This window comes from Megalops cyprinoides, chromosome 23 (genome assembly GCF_013368585.1).
Source record: "Megalops cyprinoides isolate fMegCyp1 chromosome 23, fMegCyp1.pri, whole genome shotgun sequence".
NCBI classification, from domain to species: domain Eukaryota; kingdom Metazoa; phylum Chordata; class Actinopteri; order Elopiformes; family Megalopidae; genus Megalops; species Megalops cyprinoides.
Genome location: NC_050605.1, coordinates 153,888 through 173,607, shown reverse-complemented (window position 1 = coordinate 173,607; position 19,720 = coordinate 153,888). Strand labels below are relative to the sequence as shown.

At 41.5% G+C, this 19,720-nt stretch overlaps 1 protein-coding gene across 3 annotated transcripts in view; it reads left to right on the top strand.

Annotated features, from left to right (window-relative positions):
- The window catches only part of tbk1 (TANK-binding kinase 1), a 30,768-nt gene extending 11,487 nt beyond the window's left edge, over window positions 1–19,281 (top strand). For 2 of the 3 annotated variants that reach the window (XM_036517714.1, XM_036517713.1), the window contains exons 6-21: window positions 190–350; window positions 2,616–2,726; window positions 5,430–5,609; window positions 5,792–5,988; window positions 6,438–6,496; window positions 7,104–7,195; window positions 7,466–7,567; window positions 13,109–13,187; window positions 14,017–14,138; window positions 14,415–14,491; window positions 14,683–14,722; window positions 14,822–14,923; window positions 16,280–16,376; window positions 16,508–16,608; window positions 17,333–17,404; window positions 17,717–19,280. In XM_036517714.1, coding sequence (XP_036373607.1) covers window positions 190–350; window positions 2,616–2,726; window positions 5,430–5,609; window positions 5,792–5,988; window positions 6,438–6,496; window positions 7,104–7,195; window positions 7,466–7,567; window positions 13,109–13,187; window positions 14,017–14,138; window positions 14,415–14,491; window positions 14,683–14,722; window positions 14,822–14,923; window positions 16,280–16,376; window positions 16,508–16,608; window positions 17,333–17,404; window positions 17,717–17,768 — 1,644 coding nt within the window. In that variant the 3' untranslated portion in view covers window positions 17,769–19,280. Of the gene's footprint in view, window positions 1–189; window positions 351–2,615; window positions 2,727–5,429; window positions 5,610–5,791; window positions 5,989–6,437; window positions 6,497–7,103; window positions 7,196–7,465; window positions 7,568–13,108; window positions 13,188–14,016; window positions 14,139–14,414; window positions 14,492–14,682; window positions 14,723–14,821; window positions 14,924–16,279; window positions 16,377–16,507; window positions 16,609–17,332; window positions 17,405–17,716 lie in introns of all 3 variants that reach the window. The other variant, XM_036517715.1, reaches the window with a different exon arrangement.
- Window positions 19,282–19,720: the final 439 nt, after the last annotated feature.

The window sequence follows — 19,720 nt, the reverse complement described above, 5'->3', positions numbered from 1 at the left end:
ACTATATGACCAGATTTAATGATATCCATTGAATTCCATAATATCTTCTGAGAAAGACTGCGTATTGTAAAAATCTGTGTTATTGAGTTACCGGTCCTGGTGTTGTTCATGGGTCCATTATATGTTCTAGTAGTGTGTGAGAGCGGTTTTAACCCTGCATTTGTCATGACGTGCATGTGTGTGTGACAGCACCCGGACATGTACGAGCGGGCCGTACTCCGAAAGGACCACCAGAAGAAGTACGGTGCTACCGTGGACCTGTGGAGCATAGGGGTGACCTTCTACCACGCTGCCACCGGCAGCCTGCCCTTCCGGCCCTTTGAGGGACCACGCCGCAACAAGGAAGTCATGTATGACCTTGCACTCCTCCTTGCGCCAGGGCGCAAATGCCCCCAGAACCCTGCAATCTCGGCAGCATTTTAGAGGATGAATCCATAAGCTTTACCCTACATTACATTACATTACATTCATTTAGCAGATGCTCTTTTCCGTAGTGACTTCCAGCAAAACAGAACAGAAGTGTATCCATTCAAGTTAAATGAGCAACAATGTCAGACCAGGCTGACAGCACTCCCACACCAGTGAGTGCAACACCATTCAAGCATTATCACAAGTTAGCTTGTGCCAACCTGAAAGTAGACAGCCTAGAAAACTGTTGGAAGTCATTAAGTTCATACACTACCATGTATGACAATTTCACTAAATCACAATATCCATTGCTCATGACAAAAATATAAATAGATACACTGTGTTCCAAATTATTATGCAAGCGACATATCAGTAGGATTTCAGTTAAATAAACATTTAGTTTTTAGTTTTTCAATAAAATTTTTTGCTTGTTTTATTTCTCCTATCTTTTTAGATAACTGGTATCAATCTCAGACAGGTTTGTGAATTAGTTTGCCAGGTGATCTTAATTAAAGGGAAACCTACTTAAAGAGGTTGTTCCACATTATTAAGCAGGTCACAGTTCTCATGCAATGTGGGGAGGAAGAAAGATCTTTCTGAAGATGAAAAGCGTGAAATAGTGCAATGAACAATTGATATTTCCTGAAAACTGAAGAGAGATCATCGAATTGTGAAAAGATTTGTGTGTGATTCAGAGCATAGACGAATTCGGTCAGATAAAGGCTTATTAAGGAAAGTTTCTGTCAGGCAAATTAATAGTATTAAAAGGGCAGCTATAAAAAAAGCCACTGTTGAGCAGCAAACAGATATTTAAAGCTGCTGGTGTCTCTGGATTCCAAAGACCCTCTCGATGCAGGATTCTCCAGAGGCTTGCAGTTGTACATAAAGCTGTATTTCGACCACCCCTAACCAATTCTCACAAAGACAAATGTTTTCAGAGGGCTCAGAAATACATGAAGACTAATTTTCAAACAGTTTTATTCAGTGATGAATGCCGTGCTACACTGGATGGTCCAGATGGATGGAGTTCTGGATGGTTGGTGAATGGCCACCCTGTTTCAACAAGACTGCGATGTTAGCAAGGAGGTGGCGGAGTGATGTTTTGGGCTGGAATATTGGGAAGTGAGATGGTAGGTCCCTTTAGGGTCCCTGAGGGTGTCAAAATGACCTCCGCAAAATATGTGAAGTTCCTAACTGACCATATCCTGTCATGGTATAAAAAGAAGAATTGTGCCTTCCGGAATAAGATTATTTTCATGCAGGACAACGCACAATCCCATGCTACAAAAAACACCATTGACTCCTTGGTTGCTATGGGCATAAAGGGAGAAAAAAATCATGGTGTGGCCATCATCATCCCCTGACCTCAACCCTATACACGGACTTACAAGTTCAATGGATGAGAGAGTTGTTAAAGTGATATCAAAGAAGAGCTCATATATCAATATTTAACTTGATCTGTAAATACGTTTTTTGATTTAAGTTGCATTTATTTTTTGAAAAATGATCTGTTCATGCAAGAAGAAAAAAAACAGATTTCTGTTTTTCGAATTCGTTATGACCTATTAAATGTGTTCAAACTGCGTTGTGCATAATAATTTGGAACAATGTATTTTGAGTTCTTTTCAAAATATTAGAAAAAGCTGTTGTCATCATCAGTAGTTTTGCTTGTAATAACATCCATATTATAATTGTTGAGGATAAAAAAAATCCTTAATCGTATTGACTGTTTAGTAAAAACAAACAAAAAATGCATGTGCATAATAATTTGGAACATGGTGTACAGCAAATAAGGGTCTGGGGATTGAAGTGGAACTGAGATGCAGTATGAAGATGTGGGTCTTAAGTCTGCATTGGAAGATGGCCAGTGATTCTGCTGTCCTGACCCCTGGAAGTTCATTCCACCACTGGGGAACCTGTAGAGTCAGGCATTGTGAAAGTTATTTCTCTGTGCAGTGAAATCCAGGGAACATGTTCAGTTGTTTAAAGGCAGCCCTCATGTTTCAGCTGAATATGCTATGTATGCTTTGTGTTCCTCCTGGAACACAAAGCATGTGCTAACACACTTATGTAGAAGAATAATGGTGTTAATTTTCCGCAGTAATACTATAGGGGGAAGTGTAGCAAGACTTTTGTCAAGCTTCTGTAGTTGTAGGTGCACTTGTGGAAGTGGTGCAGCTGAGAGGGCCCTTGTTTCTTTCCTCCAGGTATAAGATCATCACGGAGAAACCCTCAGGAGCCATCTCTGGAGTGCAGAAGTTTGAGAACGGCAAGATCGAATGGAACACAGAGATGCCCATCTCCTGCAGCCTCTCCAAGTATGCCACACACCTGCTCCTGCCCACCCCCCCTTCAGAGGCGATTTCACTTTCCACAGAATCTGCATACATTAACTGATGTATCTCTATCAGAGAAATTATGCCCTTAGATTAAGTTTTTTTTCCAAGTTTCCATTAATGAATAAATTTAAGTCCATCATTGGGGGCCAAGCACTGAAAGTGCTAGGCACCTATTGTAATTGTTAGAATTTTTCACTATTATTAGGGGCCAAGCACCGAAGGTGCTGGAATCCTATAGTTTTTGTATGTTTTCTTTTTAGGGGCCAAGCACGGAAGGTGCTAGGCACCTATTGTAATTGTTAGAATTTTTCACTATTATTATTCTACACTATATGGACAAAAGTATTTGGCCACACCTGTTTTTCACAGTTTGGCTAGGCCCCTTATCTCCAGTGAAGGGCAATCTTAATGCTTCAGCATACCAAGACATTTTGGACAATGCTATGCTTCTAACTTTGTGGCAACAGTTTGGGGAAGGCTCTTTTCTATTCCAGCATGACTATGCCCCAGTGCACAAAGCAAGGACTATAAAGACATGGTTTGATGAGTTTGGTGTGGAAGAACTTGACTGGCCCGCACAGAGCCCTGACCTCAACCCAATCGAGGACCTTTGGGATGAGCTGGAATGGAGATCGCGAGCCAGGCCTTCTCATCCAACATCAGTGCCTGACCTCATAAATGCTCTACAGAATGAATGGGCACAAATTCCCGCAGAAACTCTCCAAAATCTTGTGGAAAGCCTTCCAAGAAGAGTGGAAGCTGTTATAGCGGCAAAAGGGGGACCAACTCCATATTAAAGTATATGTATTTTGAATACAATGTCATTACAGTCCCTGTTGGTGTAATGGTCAGGCGTACGAATACTTTTGTCCATATAGTGTACTTTCCGCAATGGGAGTCTGTGGCAACCCACAGAACCCCTTGGTAGATTTTTATGAAATCTGGCACATTGTATCGCATGTAATTTATTTGTTATGGTATGTAGCGCGCATGTTACCTTATATGGTCCATTATGTTTTTATTTGCGTTATTATGTTTCTTATAGATTTCAGTTAGCATTTGCTATATTTTTAGAGTTAAATCACTGTTTCCTCAAAGCCAAAATTCGCTAGAATTTCTCCAATATAGTGTTCTAATCCCACCAGTTTTAGCATATGCGCTAAATGGCTAATCACACCTGTGTGACCATACGCAAGAATGTTTTTTTTTTTTAGTTTCCCCTCTCTTCTCCAGCTCAGGCTCCAGAGATGTTCTGTGGATCTGAATGTATGTGCGTGTAGTCTGCAGCGCAATAAGCAAGTTGTGGAAATTATAGGAAAAGGCATATCGTATTCGTATTCGTGTGCGTATTGAACCGTAGGGGGCGTACCGAACGGTTCGACAAAATACTGTGTATCATTGCATCCCTACATGGTATACTTTATGCAATTATAATAGAGCCCCTGACTTGTAGCCGTTGGTCTGGATGGTGGTTATAATGGTGCATCTGTTTCAGTGGCTGGGTCAGTGGCGACCAGTCAACGGACGGCAGTGGGTGTAGCTCCATCCTTTACAAACCGTACCACCGTGCTTGGTACCCCAACAGAAGGGTACCAAAAACCAGTACGGTACGGTACGCTTATTTTGGTACGGTCCGCAACTTTTGATGATGGAAACAAACAATTGCATACCGTACTGTACCGAACTGTACTGTACTGCTTGGTGGAAACGCACCATTACATGGGAGGCCTAGACTTTTTTAAGTCATAATACATTAACAACAGCAGATGGCGCCATTTATCTGAGATTGTTCAGTGGTTTTAGAAATCCCAGTAGACTATTTTATTTTTATTTTTATTTAAATAACTTATTTCTTTGAAAATGTGATTACGTGTTATTTTTATTTAAATGTGGCAATGTCATCTAAAAGATGTAGAAAATATATGAACGTACCTTGTTTTATTCCGTTTGTTTTATTAGATTCATGTCAAATGAAATTATTTTCCTTAAAAATTCAGATTTGAAGTCTTTTACCAAAAAAAGGTGTGGAAAACTGGGGGGGTCCTTTTCTAATCAGGGACATGTTATTATATTCAGCTAATATGGTATGTTCTCTGCCATTTTTCCCACGATTTTGGATTTTTTTTAAAACACCCAAAAATTACACTCCTCCAACAGCGTTGGTACTTCTTATTGCAATGTCCCAAGAAGGCACACTGCATTTTATGGCACTGCTTATGTTTAAGCTGGACATATATGTAGTGGGGGGCAGTACGGTGGTGCAAATGGGTGGCACTAATGCCTAACAATATGGAGGTTTTAAGCTCGGGGTGCGTCTGCATTCAGTTTGTACCTTGTCCCTGTGTTCATGTGGTTTTCTTCTGGGTATTCTGGTTTTGTACCACATTCCAAACACAGTTAATGTCAATTGGACATATTATATTGCCCATAGGTGTGAGTGTAGGAGTGGGTGTCAATGTGTCTGTTCAGCCTGTGATGGACTGGTGTCTTGTTCAGGGGTTGTTCTGATTAGTTGTCTACCTGGTGGCGCTGTGGTGCTTGGCCCCATCATTGCTGCTTGCAGCTAGATTTATCATTATAATTGTAATATTTAACAGTTTCTCTGTAACAGGTTTGTGTGTGACATGTTTGTGTTGTAACAGCGTTAGTGGCAGTTTATCCTCTGTTTTCCTTGTGGCTCAGGGGCCTCCAGAGTCTTCTCACCCCAGTGCTAGCAAACATCCTGGAGGCCGACCAGGAGAAGTGCTGGGGCTTTGACCAGTTCTTTGCTGAGACCAGTGACATCCTTCACCGTATGGTGGTATATGTCTTCAGCCTGCAGCAGGTCACCCTGCACCACATCTACATCCATCAGTACAACACGTGAGTCATGTAGGGACTGCAAATCCCAGAATGCACTTCTTGCCATGACCTGAAATGTGCAACCCTTCTTCAAACCACGTCTAGATACCTGATTTATGTGTTTCTTCCCCCACAACAACAAACAAAATGTTGGTGTGCTCTGAGCAAGAAGATCAACCCTAGATGTCCACATTTGTCCACAGGGCGACGCTGTTCCAGGAGCTGCTCTTCCGCAGGACCAATATCACGCCGCCCAATCAGGAGTTGCTGTATGAGGGGCGGCGGCTGGTGCTGGACCCCAGCCGGCAGGCGCAGACCTTCCCACGCACGTCCAAGGATAACCCCATCATGCTAGTCAGCCGCGAGATGGTGGGCGCCGTTGGCCTGCTCTTCGAGGACAGTGAGTATCAGATACATGCGCTGTCTCTCAGACACCACCACATTCTACAAAGAACACACTGGTGCTGAGTGACTAGTTAGTTAGGCAGCTCAGTAACTAGCTAAGTAGCTAAGTTGATTGCTTGTTTGTTATCTGAGTAGCTCTCCCTGGGAGTGATGGCTACTCTGAGAAATAGGCCAGTAAACATTTGTACTTTTATTTTAACATTCAGATGGTATAAAATGGCTGTTTCCAGCTTCCATAAAGGGAATTGTTAAAATTCTTGCTACTAGTTTGGGGAGTTGACATCAGGGTTGTACATTATAATATCATATCCTGGCTTGGTTGTCGTCAAGAGGTATATTAGCTGTAAGATTAATCTGCAGCCGTTTGATGTAGCAGTACTGAGAGAAATGTGATTTCCTTCTCTCTTTTGTGGCTGCGAGTGCATGTTTCCTTTGTTCCCCCAGCAAGCCCTCCAAAGGTCCAGCCACGCTACGACTTGGACTTGGATGCCAGCTATGCAAAGGTACTTACCATGGTTTGTCGAGGGTCAGTGCAGATACGCAAAGGTACTGACTGTGGTTTGCTGAGGGTGACTGCTTATCTGCAAAGGTACTGACCGTGGTTTACAGAGGATGACCACATACCTGCAAAGGTACTGACCGTGGTTTACCGAGGGTGACCGCAGCTAGGGTCTCTGCTTGTCCTGCCACCTTGTCCCACCCCCAGCCATTCTGCACTCAGCGTTTGCTCTGGTGTATTACATTGTGGGATTTCTAGTGTGAAAAACAGGCATTGTTTCCATCTGAGTGTATGGGAGCATTGCTTCATTACATTTCAGGGATCCTGTGCATGAGCAGGGGGTTTGGAGAGACAAGATCTTAGCATGGTTACAAAAAAGTTGAAATCACATAAACAAAATCCCAAACTAAAGAATGTCCATACATGAAGGAGTGTCCTGCAGATAAATAGGATATCCCATATACTGTAAGTCTGTGTAAGAATGTTTGTAAAGGGAACAGTTTTCTGCAGATATAGTGGATATCCCATATAAGTATGGATAGGAATGTTTGTAAAGGGAGCAGTTTTGTGCAGGTGCACCAGGGATAAATCTCCAAACTCTTTCATTGCAGACCTTTGCAGGAGATGTGGGCCACCTGTGGAAGACATCTGAGTCACTGCTGGTTTATCAGGAGCTGGTACGGAAGGGGGTGCGAGCTCTTGTGTACGTATGACTCTAAAAGCCTGTAATGTTAACATAACATGTATCATACTGAGCAAACACTCTCAGAGCCTGTAACATTTACAGGCATTGTGGTTAGTAAGGATGTTTTTAAATCTTGTGTTTAAAATACTATGAAGAACTTTGCCCAGATTACTGCTTACACAGTGCCGCCCGAATGATTAGGGTCAAATTTATCGCTTCTCAAAAATGGGGGTTATTAATCCTTTTCTCCCTCTCTCTGTCCCTCCTTCCCTCTCTCTTGTGTGGTAGTGAATTGATGAAGGAGGACTATAATGAGACAGTCCATAAGAAGGCTGAGGTTATTCACATGTGTAACTACTGCACTCAGACCCTGGAGAAGATGGAGCAGCTGTGAGTAACCCAGATGTCAGTCTCTGACTATAAGGCCCTGTTCACACCTGGCATTAACATGCCTCTTGGGTGATCCGATCACAAGTGGACAGCTCTAAGTACGGGTGTGATGCACCCAAGATGCATTGAGGACGCATTGAGATCCAATCGCTCAGTCCACATTCGGAGGTGGTCTGGGCCTCATATGACCACATTCTTTTCGCAGTGTGAACACTAATGTGTCCTGGGCCACATTGAAGGACCGCCTACTCAACTGACGTCCTCTGCGTAAGCGGAAGCATGTACATATTGCGGCCTCCTGCCGGTTAACCCTTTCACACGTACGGTCACACTGGCGTGATTAGCCGTTTAATGCGTATGCTAAAACCAGTGCGATTAAAACACTAGATTGGAAAAATTCTAGCTAATTTTAGCTTTGAGGAAACAGCAATTTAATGTTAACAATATAGTAAATACTAACTGAAAACTATGAGAAGCTTAATAATGCTAATGAAAACATAATGAACAATGTAACATAACACGCGCGCCACATAGCATAATAATAAGTTGCGTGCGAAAGTGTTAAAAACAGCAATGCATTTGGTCTTTGCAAACGGAAATGATGTATGTGTTTATTTGCATATAGAGCGGGGAAGTGAGATCTGATCACAAGTGGTCACTCGAGACTCATGTGGAGACACATTTTAATAAAGTGTGAACTGATGTACTTAGAGCTTGTGATTGGATCACCCAAGAGGTATGTTAATGCAAGGTGTGAACAAGGCCAGGTGTGAAGACGTAGTGGTCTCAATAGGTCTCAATATGTACAGGAATACATGTAACGGCATTATGTATTTAAAATACAAAACATGAGTAACTGTATTCCGTTACAGTTACCATTTAAATTGATGGTAATCAAATTACAGTTACGTTTTAAAAATATTTAGATTACTGAAAGGATTACATTGGATTTTTTTCATTTCATGTTAATTCAGTTGGAAAATCTATCCAATGATAGGCAGCTCCGGGGTGTATCTCCCATATGCCCCTCACAAAAAAACAAGAAGGAAAAAGCGCGCAGCCTGCCTGACTCACAAAACAGTAGAATGCAGAGTGAAACAGAAAGCAATTAGCGCAACACATTTATGTCATGGAAATACTGGGACCATTTTACTTTCAAATTTGGCAAAGGTCGCACCATAACAGTATAATGTCAGCTGTGTTTGCCAGCAACCAAACTGCTGTCCGCTTAAAAAGAGTTGACCTCTAACCTGAAGAAGCATCTTGAAGTAAGTTCTCTTTTCCATTATTTAAGCTAATATTGATCGCATAGTTTGGCTGCACTGGATTAGCTATTCAGCTAGCTAGTAGGCTAGTACGTATGGTATTAAAGCTAACTAGCTAAGGAGTAGATACAGTGACAAAACAAGTGAAATTTCACATGTTCAAAACTGATTACTCCAACAATTTTACACTACACATATTATACGTTAAATTGTTAAGCTCGTGCCTTTTCTAACTCATGTTTTCGTGTAATGTACAGTTTTTGAATTAACATTTACAGTTCTGAAGAAACTGCAATGAAATGCCATAGACTTAACATGGGGGTGTCAAAATGTTAGCCACAACAATGCTAAGTTAACGTTCTAAAAATAAGCGTTCAGAACCTTTAGTCAGATGAACATTCCTCAAAAAACCATTAAGTTTCAATTGACAAAGAAATAATTAAAATGGTGCTCGGAATGGCTTCTGTACTTCGGTAATGAGAGAAATTTTATTTAAAAAGTATATTAAAATATTTTGACAACTACTTTTAATGTACTGTTGTGATCATTTCATGCACCTGTTTGTCTAAATGTGAAAAGTTCAGTAAAATAGATCTTTTAATTATTCTTTTTCCTTCATCATAAAACATATCGGTAATGAGAATTATACTGGTGCACGTCCTTATAAAACTTTCATAAAATGCTGTATGACTGTATTTTATGTATAGCAGTAAAAAAAATTACTCAAGTTTAGCTATTTAGATTTTGACATCACTTGGACACTTGGACACACTTGTGTATGTGTGTGTGTGTATATATATATATATATATATATATATATATATACACACACACACTCAGTCACTCAGTGACCACTTTATTGGGTACACCTGCTTGTTGATGCAGATATCTAATCAGTGAATCATCTGAATGCAGGTTCAGTTGCTGTTCAGACTAAACATCAGAATGGGTAGGAAATCTGATTTAAGTGACCATGGGATGATTGTTGGTGCCAGACGGGGTGGTTTGAGTATCTCAGAAACTGCTGATCTCCTGGGATTTTCTCACACAACAGTCTCTAGAGTGTATAGAAAATGGTGCGAAAAACAAAAAACATCCAGTGAGCAGCAGTTCTGTTGGAGAAAACGCCTTGTTAATGACAGAGGCCAGAGGAGAATGGCCAGACTGGTCCAAGCTGACAGGAAGGCGACAGTAACCCAAATAACCACGCGTTACAACAGTGCTATGCAGAAAAGCATTTCTGAACATACAACACGTCGAACATTGAGGTGGACAGCAGCAGAAGACCCTTCCGGGTACCACTCCTGTCAGCTAAGAACAGGAAACTGAGGCTACAGCGGGCACATGTCACCATCCACCAAACTGGATAGTAGACGATTGGAAAAACATTGCCTGGTCTGATGAATCTGGATTTCTGCTGCGACATTCAGATGGGAGGGTCAGAATTTGGCTTAAACAACATGAAACCATAGATCCATCCTGCCTTGTGTCAACTGAGGCAGTGGTGTAATGGTGTGGGGAACATTTTCTTGGAACACATTAGGCACCTTAATACCAATTGATAGGGATGCACAATATTTTCCATTTTTGCCGATATTCGATATGCCGATATTTTCAAATTCATTTTGGCCAATTGCCGATGCTGATATAGCGTAGGTATATATAGATGCCATGTAATTTAAAAATGGTCTCACTCCCCTCTGGAAGCAGAGAGAAGCTTAACGGCACACAACTAGCATCTTCACAGGGTGAGAAATCTAGATAGGGGTAGGTCGAAACCATTAGGCCCTCTGTTCAAGTCCCAAAGCACGAGCACAGTGATCACGGGCTGTCTTATTTCCCATCGCATTCTCTCCTTATGGACCCACGATATTTATTTTGAATGAGCAGAGACACAATAAAGTTACAGAAAATGATACTTGCTGTCCAGTGTCATTACACCCTCTGTTCGAGTCCCAAAGCAGGAACTAGGCGATTGCGGGTTGTCTTGTTTTATTTCCCATTGCATTCTCTGCTTCTGGAGCCACGTTATGTAAATTTTTTCTCACGCCCCCTCCAGAAGCAGAGAAAAGCTTAGCAGCACACAGCTAGCATCCTCCCAGGGTGAGAAACTTGGCTAGGGCTCGGTTGAAACCATTAGGACCTCTGTTCGAGTCCCAAAGCGTAAGCTCGGCAATCACAGGCTGTCTTGTTTTATTTCCCATTGCATTATCTACTTACCGAGCCACAATGTTAAACAATGGTCTCATGCCCCTCCGGAAGCAACTAGAAGCTTAGCAGCAAACATCTAGCATTATCCCAGGGTGAGAACTTAGCTAGGAGTCAATCAAAACCATTAGGACCTTCGTTCGAGTCACAAAGTACGAGCATAGTGATCGTGGGCTGTCTTGTTTCATTTCAAATTGCATTCTCTCCTTACAGAGCTGCGTTATTTAAAATGGTCTCATGCCCCTCCAGAAGCAGAGAAAAGCTTAGCAGCACACAGCTAGCATCCTCCCAGAGTGAGAAACTTAGCTATATATTTTACCCCTCCTTGCATCACTGGTGCTTTACAACCATTGCAAATAGCAGTTTTGTTATCTATTTCATATACATCGAAATACTTCCATACAGGTGACATGTTGAAGCTTGTTGTTCGTGCTCATAATAAACACTTAGTGTCATCACATGCGCATAATTAACGCGTCACCTTATTGGCCAGGCACATCAGCAGAAATTTTCATATCTGCCGATGCCGATAATTAACTTCTTAAGTTTTTATCGGCCAATACCGATGTCGTGTCGATATCATTGTGCATCCCTACCAACTGAACATCATTTAAATGCCACAGCCTACCTGAGTATTGTTGCTGACCATGTGCATCCCTTTATGAACATGGTCTGCTCATCTTCTAATGGCTACTTCCAGCAGGATAACGTGCCATGCCACAAAGTACACATCATCTCAAACTGGTTCCAGGAACATGACAATGAATTCACTGTACTCCAGTGGCCTGGATCTGGCCACAGTCACCAGATCTAAGTCCAATAGAGCACGTTTGGGATGTAGTGGAACAGGACTATTAGCAGCATGAATGTGCAGCTGACAAATCTGCAGAAACTGTATGATGCTGTCATGTCACCATGGAGCAGAATCTCTAAGGAATGTTTCCAATCCATGCCACAAAGAATTCAGCTCTGGGGGCAAAGGGGGGTCCTACCCAGTATTGGAGAGGTGTACCTAATAAGGCGGTCACTGAGTCTGTGTGTGTGTATTGTGTGTGTGTATTGTGTGTGTGTGTGTGTGTGTGTGTGTGTGTGGCTTTCGCTTGTGCTGTACTCTGCCTCACTTGTAAGTAGGGCTGTGCGATATGATGATATATATCGTGTGACAATAGAAAAACGTCTATCATTTCATATTCTCATTTATTTCGTGTCGCAGATCACACACTTTACGGCTTTTTTGTCATTTGGATGACATTCCACACGGCACGGATGCAGGCAGGAAAGTAAACGTGACAGAACTATAGTTGAAAAGTGTTTTCTATTTACCTTTTTATATTTTATACATTAATATTTTATATTTTGTTACATGCTTAAGTCTTTCGCACGTAACTTATTTTTATGCTATGTAGCGCATGTTACCTTACATGATTCGTTATGTTTTCATTAGCGTTATTAAGCTTCTCATAGTTTTCAGTTAGCATTTGCTATATTTTTTGACATTAAATCGTTTCCTCAAAGCTAAAATTAGCTAGAATTTTTCCAATTTAATCCAATTTAATTGCACCGGTTTTAGCATACGCACTAAATGGCTGAACACACCGGTGTGACCATACATGCGAAAGGGTTAATTGAAAATTTGCACGAAGGTTCTAAATAAAAGGAGAAAAATAATCAAATATGAGTAAGTACCTTTTATTTGTCAAGTATATAATTCAAAATGTAATAAGAAATAGGTCATTCCATGTGGTCATTTTATATAAACTATTTATTCATTGAATTTACAGAAAATGTGCTATATCGTGATATGTATCGCTGTCGGGATATGAAATGATGACCTATATCGGGATATGAAATTTTGGTCATATCGCACAGCCCTACTTGTAAGTCACTAAAAGCGTCTGCCAAATGAATAATTATAAATGCAAATGTGTGTGTGTCCTTAAAAAAGTAAGAATCGCTTGCAACATTACTGTAAATGCCAGAATTCTACCACTGAAAAAGAAATGAGCAAATGAAAGGACTATACGCTAGTAATGTGATGGGAATTTGATTCACGGTCATTTTTCATCAGGTGTGAAGTACTGATCCAGGCAAATTTGCTCTCGTCAGAATTCAACGAAATCTCAGAGATGCGGAAAAAAGTTGTAAGAGTGAGTATGCTGACTTCACTTATAGTAATTGTAATTAATTACAATTATGACAGCCTGGCTGGCTAATTTTTAGAGTCTTCTTGGAAGGATTCAGTATTATTTATAGATTCTCCAGTACACATGATATATGTCCTCTTATGAATGTACTCATGCAGTTTGTCATTTTGGTTCTGTTTTTTTCATAGTCTAAATCTGTGGTAACACAAACAGGCAAATTTAGAGAGTGAATACACTAAAATGCACGCAGTGTTTTACGTCCAAAACGGAGTGCTTTTTCAGGCTGTGCCAAATTTATACACAGTTGAAAATTAACACTATAAATGTTTTTCTTAACTAAATGAAATGCTTATAAGACAAACAGATGTAACATTCAGTGCATATAGTGATCAGGAACCCTGAAACAGAGTCTTTACTGATAAGCATATTCTAATAAGCAGACTTCACTCTACCTGTATTTGTGTTTTTTCATTTGTATTGAAACCACTAGTTGTGATTTGAAGTAAAAGTCAATAAATAAATAAATTATTGATTATCTTATTTCAAAATAAAAGATTTAGAGTGAGAAATGGTTATGTGACATGATGTGGAGTGGTTTGTCTGGATTGCAGCGCTTGTGTCTTATGCTTGTGTGTGGAATGCTGTGATGCGTAGCACTGTGATGTAGTGCTTGTGTGTGGAACGCTGTGGTGCATAGCGCTGTGATGCAGTGCTTGTGTGTGGAACACTATGGCGCTTAGTGCTGTGATGCAGTGCTCATCTGTGGAACACTGTGGTGCGTAGCGCTGTGATGCAGCGCTTTGACCATCCTCACACCTCACCCTCTCTGCAGCTCTCCAGCTCTCTGGGCTCTATGGAACAGACACTCCAGGAAATCAAGAACAAGTTCCTGCCAGTGGGCCTTCTGACTGACATGTGGACACAGCAAGTGGGCTCCCACCCTGAGGACAGGAAGTGAGTCTGCTAAGCTCAGGGCCCTCTGCAGTCTGTCTGTTGCAATAGTAGAAACACAAGAAGCAAATACAAGCTGCCTCTCTCTCTCAGTCCTGCTGCTTTTGGGATGAAAAGTACAATCACTCTGCCTCTTGCAAGCTCACTTTTTTGTTTTAGATAGTTGGTAGTAGTTATGTAAATATTAATTATATAAGTAATTTTCTTGAATGTGGCTAACACGGACACAACAGATTTAAGAGAAAGAAAATTTATTGCTGATTGGTTGTTCCTCTGTAGCGTGGAGAGGATCAAAGTGCTCCTGGATGCCATTACTGCTATTTACCAGCAGTTTAAGAAGGACAAAGCAGAACGTCGTGAGTACTCATACAGTATTTTTTTTTTTTAGTTTATAGTGCCCAGCTGCACCCCTATAGAACATTTAAATGGCAACTGTGATCAAAGACTTCGGTGAAATATGATATAAATGTAAAGTTTGCACAAAACCAGGCTGTTGGATGCACCGCCTGTCCTGTGATCTGAAAGCCTCCTCTGCTTCTGTCCCCAGGCCTGCCTTACAATGAAGAACAGATCCACAAATTCGACAAGTAGGTTCCACACAGCATATCCCAGATCACGTCAGACTCTGAGGTCATTTACACAATGTCTGAGCAAACATTATCCTGTCGCTCTGCCTCCCATTTCAGGCAGAAGCTGGTGCTGCATGCCACCAAGGCGCGCACCCTTTTCACAGAGGAATGTGTCATGAAGTACCGCGTCTTCATCTCCAAGACAGACGAGTGGATGAGGTGAGCAGGAGGCCTGCCCTTTCCTTATGTCACACTCTATTTTGCACTGTTAAGTAAATCCTCAGATTGGTCCATATGAACTAAAAGCTACATGCTGACTGACTAGCATGTTTCCACTCAAGTTGTTGTGAGCCTCGTTAAGGTGAAGTGTCCGGTTGTACTGCACTGGGGACTGCTGACAAATTTAAGTGTTGACGGTACAGCTGGTACAGCCTGCAGCCCAAGTTCCATCAGAGGAAACAGCTGATGGCATTCCACACAGACAGTGCAGAACAGGTCCAGCGGTCACCCACACTGCTGTGTGGACAAGAGATCACATCACTTTGTACATGCAGAAATTCCTATTGGTATTGATGGGAAATGTAGTTTCAGGCCCACAGAAATTCCCAGTGTTGCTGATAGCCCAAAAACGGGGTATCCAACCTATCCAATGCATGGGGGCTCCACAGAAGGGGGGTGCCAAAGCCGGATTTAAATAAACTCTGAAATGTTAAATTAATAAGCGTAAAATACAACCATTGTAACACTTGCACAATGTTCAGTGGGTTTGGAAAGTCCTTTTTGATGAAAATCGGTTAATTAACATATACTGTTCGATTCGTACGGTACCAGCACAAAGCAATGTCTGTCCTGAGCATAGACCTACTAAGGAGTGTGAATGGTCACAGGTAGTAGGGGTTACCCAGCGGCCAAAGCAGAATTCCATCATCACCAAAGATTGCTCACCTACAGTCTAGTAGGGTATTCGCATAAGAGGAGAAAACACAAAATGGAGAACAAAAAAAGGTCTGGTGTCCAAAACTGAAAAATAAAGAGGCAGCAGGAAACAGAGAAAATGAAAATGTAGAAAATGTTTAATAACTGGCTTACACAAAACGACACATCTGAAAATAGCTAGGTAACATTAAGAATTCGCTTGAGGGCAGGGCATAGCGTAGCTTAATATTTGCTGGCCCGTTTGCCCAACAGCAAGGTCTGGTAGCTAGCTAGGTAACTAGTTAGATAGGTAGGTTGCTAGTTAGCTAGTTAACTAGCTGTATACTTGAGCAGTTAGCTCATATTGCTAACTTTACTATTGGGGTGTCTCAGATTGGACATATTAACATAAACGTTAACTTACATGTAGACTTACATGAGTCCACAACACAGGAGCCTTATTTACTGTAGCTGGAACGTCAAATGAATTCCATTCAAACACTACGACATTTAAATGAGGGTGCTAAATAGGATTTTGTATGTATCTAAAGAAATAAGTAGTTGCACCCCTGCTGATGGGTGGTGTAGTTCAGAAACAAGTGCACACTCAGGGCAGACATTGCGCATCCTGACTCCATGTGCTCTGTTTCTTCTCAACAGAAAAGTGCATCATGTAAGAAAACAGCTCCTTAATCTGACCAACCAGTTCATTAATATCGAACAGGAAGTGTCCGTGTTCATCCAGCGTGTTTACAAGGTATGGAAATAACAGGTCTCCATGGCAACATAGAACTTTTGTCAGCAAGGGAATTTCCTTTTCTGCTACCAAGATTCTCCGTGCCATAAAAGATGAGCAGCTTCTTTAGTTCTGTGTGTGTGCGCGTGTAGTTGCAGGAGCAGATGCCCCAAAAGATTATCCCTGTGCCGTCCACTGGGATCAAGCCCCAGGCCTACCTCAGTCAGAACACCCTGGTGGAGATGACCCTGGGGTAAGGGTATCCCATAATGCACCGGGTGGATCAGGTTTATTTTTCCCCTTTGTGGTTTGGATGCACCCTGTCTACATTGAGCCTGTCACACCACAACATACTCCACACTTGCGCAATAGTGGTAAAGCTCTACCAGTGTAATCCTCTGATGCACAGCATTTGGAGGATAGACACATCTCTACATACATCATCTGAGTGACTCACAGTTGTCAAAGAGTATCAGGTATCTTAGCATTTAGCCTTGACAACATACCGTCATCATACTAACATGCATGTAGAGGCTGAGAATGATCTGTAAGAACAACATTACCTAATATCCTGGTGTTCACATGGTGCTTAACAGTGATTTAGAAGAGCTATTGTAATATCATGCTTACATACTCCTAAAGTGATCCCTAAGCACTACATTAACATCATCCTAACATGTTCATTTTGCCTAACAGTAAGAGGTGTGTTAACATCATGTTAGCATGCTCACAGTTTCTAGAAGTAACCTGTATTACCATCATGATAATATACAAATAATGCTGTAAAAGCTACATTAATGTCATGCTAACATACTCAGTGTGCCTAACAGTAAGAGCTGTGCTAACATCGTGCTAAGATGTAAACAGTTCCTGTAAGGGCTACTTCAACATCATGCTAACAAATGGGGGATGATAACTGATTGCCCTCAAATTTCATGCTGGGAGCATGCCAATAATTGGCTGCCACTGAATTTCAGGATGAAGAAGTTGAAGGAGGAGATGGAGGGGGTGGTGAAGGAACTGGCAGAGAACAACCACTTCCTGGAAAGGTAATGCCTTCCTCATTTTCTTCACTGGTGGGGATGTGTGTGTGTGTGTGTGTGTGTGTGTGTGTGTGTGTGTGTGTGTGTGTGTGTGTGTGTGTGTGTGTGTGTGTGTGTGCGTGTGTGTGTGTGTGCGTGTGTGTGTGTGTGCGTGTGTGTGTGTGTGTGTGTGTGTGTGTGTGTGTGGGGGGGGGGGGGGGGGGGGGGGGTCACCGGGCTGCATTGATGGTACAGGAAGCAATCTTGTGCCACCTTGGCCTGCATGTCAATTGACCATTAGCATAGCTCTAATTTGCTGTTATTGTTGTTGGTTTTTAGATTTGGCTCTTTAACATTGGATGGTGGCCTGAGAAACGTGGAACGTATATAATGCAATTAGAGAACCTGCACATTGAAAACCCATGGTCTAGCAAGGCTGAAGATATCAGAAGACATCAGTGCTGTTCTGCTCATCGCTTATTCCTCCATGTACATAGCACTGTAAATAATGTAGAACATGTTCAGTCTGCGTTACTGTTTTAGTTTATATTATATCTCCAAACCGTCGCCCCTGTTATTACTGTTCATTACACCAGAAAAAGGAAGCCTTTGGAATGTATAAACAGTATGTAGTTTTCCTGTGATGAACTTGATTTCCAGCAGGGGGCATCACTAAAGTAAATGGCCTGTTTTGAGCTTATTGTCTGTGGCTCTGAATGGTGTTACAAACTGCTGCTGTTCATTTTACATCCCTCAGGAAACACTGATCTCAGACCCAAATGGCATTACAGACTGCTGCCTTGCACCTTTTGCCCCGAGCAGTACTGATCTCAGAGCAGCACTCTGCCAGTAGGCACTTTACCAGTCATCTTGAACTGTTATAAAGTGTAACAAAAGAAGTGAAGTTTTAGTAGAGCTCATGGTCATAGAAGGGTGATTCTGTAATATACATCATGTGGTCTCAGTGAAGTCCTAAATGCCTTCAATCCCTTGGGTCTCTGTACTTATTCACAAGAGTAGATGAATAGATATGTTCATCATATCTATGTTCATAAAATGTTCATCATAAATCTACACAGCTCACCTCTGCACGGCTCATAAATCCACTCAGCTCACCTCTACTCAACTCACTTCACAGCCACATCCAGTGCCTGAAAATACAAGTGTGACACATCTCTGTCTAGGAATCAAGTGACCCACACAAAGATGTAGATACAACTCTGAAAGCTACGCTCCCCAAGGGCTGTTTTAAGTTTAGCTGGCTTTAGTTTGCAATAGTCAGTCAGTAATGCTTATCACTATTATGTAATAGACTGCTGTGTCTCCTTACATGATGTGGGGTTAGCTTTTGGGCATCACCTGTCCCATAGGTTAGGCAGTTGACAACAAATCAGATATTAACTTTATATGTGAAAATTTTTTTATATGCTTCAGCTTGTACTTTTTTGTTGTTCTTGTACATTATTCCAGTCATGACTGTCATTTAGTTACGTCCTATGACCTCTGTATGAAAACTGCACTGTGTCTGTGTAGGGTAGAATAGAGGCCCTCTCTGATCGAGGTCCGAAGAAGGATTCTTCGTTCTCCAAGGCTAGACCCCACTGTCTGCTGTAGGAGTGAAAATCAGACCTTGCCTGTGTGCACCAGTCCCGTGGTCCTCACAGTCCACTAAATGTGCAGTTGTTCTGTGTTAATGAGGCCGGTCTGTTATCTGTGGTTTGAAGCTCTGAACATTCTCTCCTCAGAGCTCCACAGTGTGTTGAAGGAAATATGTTCTCTGAAAAATTTTAGACTGAAGTAACTACTCTCAAGAGCTCGAGGTACCCGCAAATAAGCAGCCCCAGGTGAGCACAGGCTCAGCCAGTACCTTGATACGATGTAGTTACCAAAAGGCTTTTCTTTCATGTGAACCTGTAATCCTTCCAGAGTATATATTTTTTTTCTCCTGATAAATGTGAAATATGAATCAAATCTTGGGTTATGCTTATAAAGTCCATAATTATGTATGACAGGAGCTATGCTGTCTATAAATGTCACAAAAAATGGAAATGTTTGAGTCTGAAGTCTTGGAGTCTGAAATGTCATTTATGATAACCCAGTTCTCTTTTCAGCAGTCAGAGCTGACATTGAAGTTTTTCTGCATTCTGCATTATGACTTGCAGGCCATATTTATCTAGCAGTTGAAAATGTTGAAAATGTGTAAGCATGCAGAACATTTACAAAGTAGATTACATAAACCACTCAGATTTTATGTGTATAATAATCCCTCACCAAATATCAGAATAGTATTCTTAAAAAGCTAAGGGTGATAAGCCACACTAACGGCTAGTGGGATATGTTGAA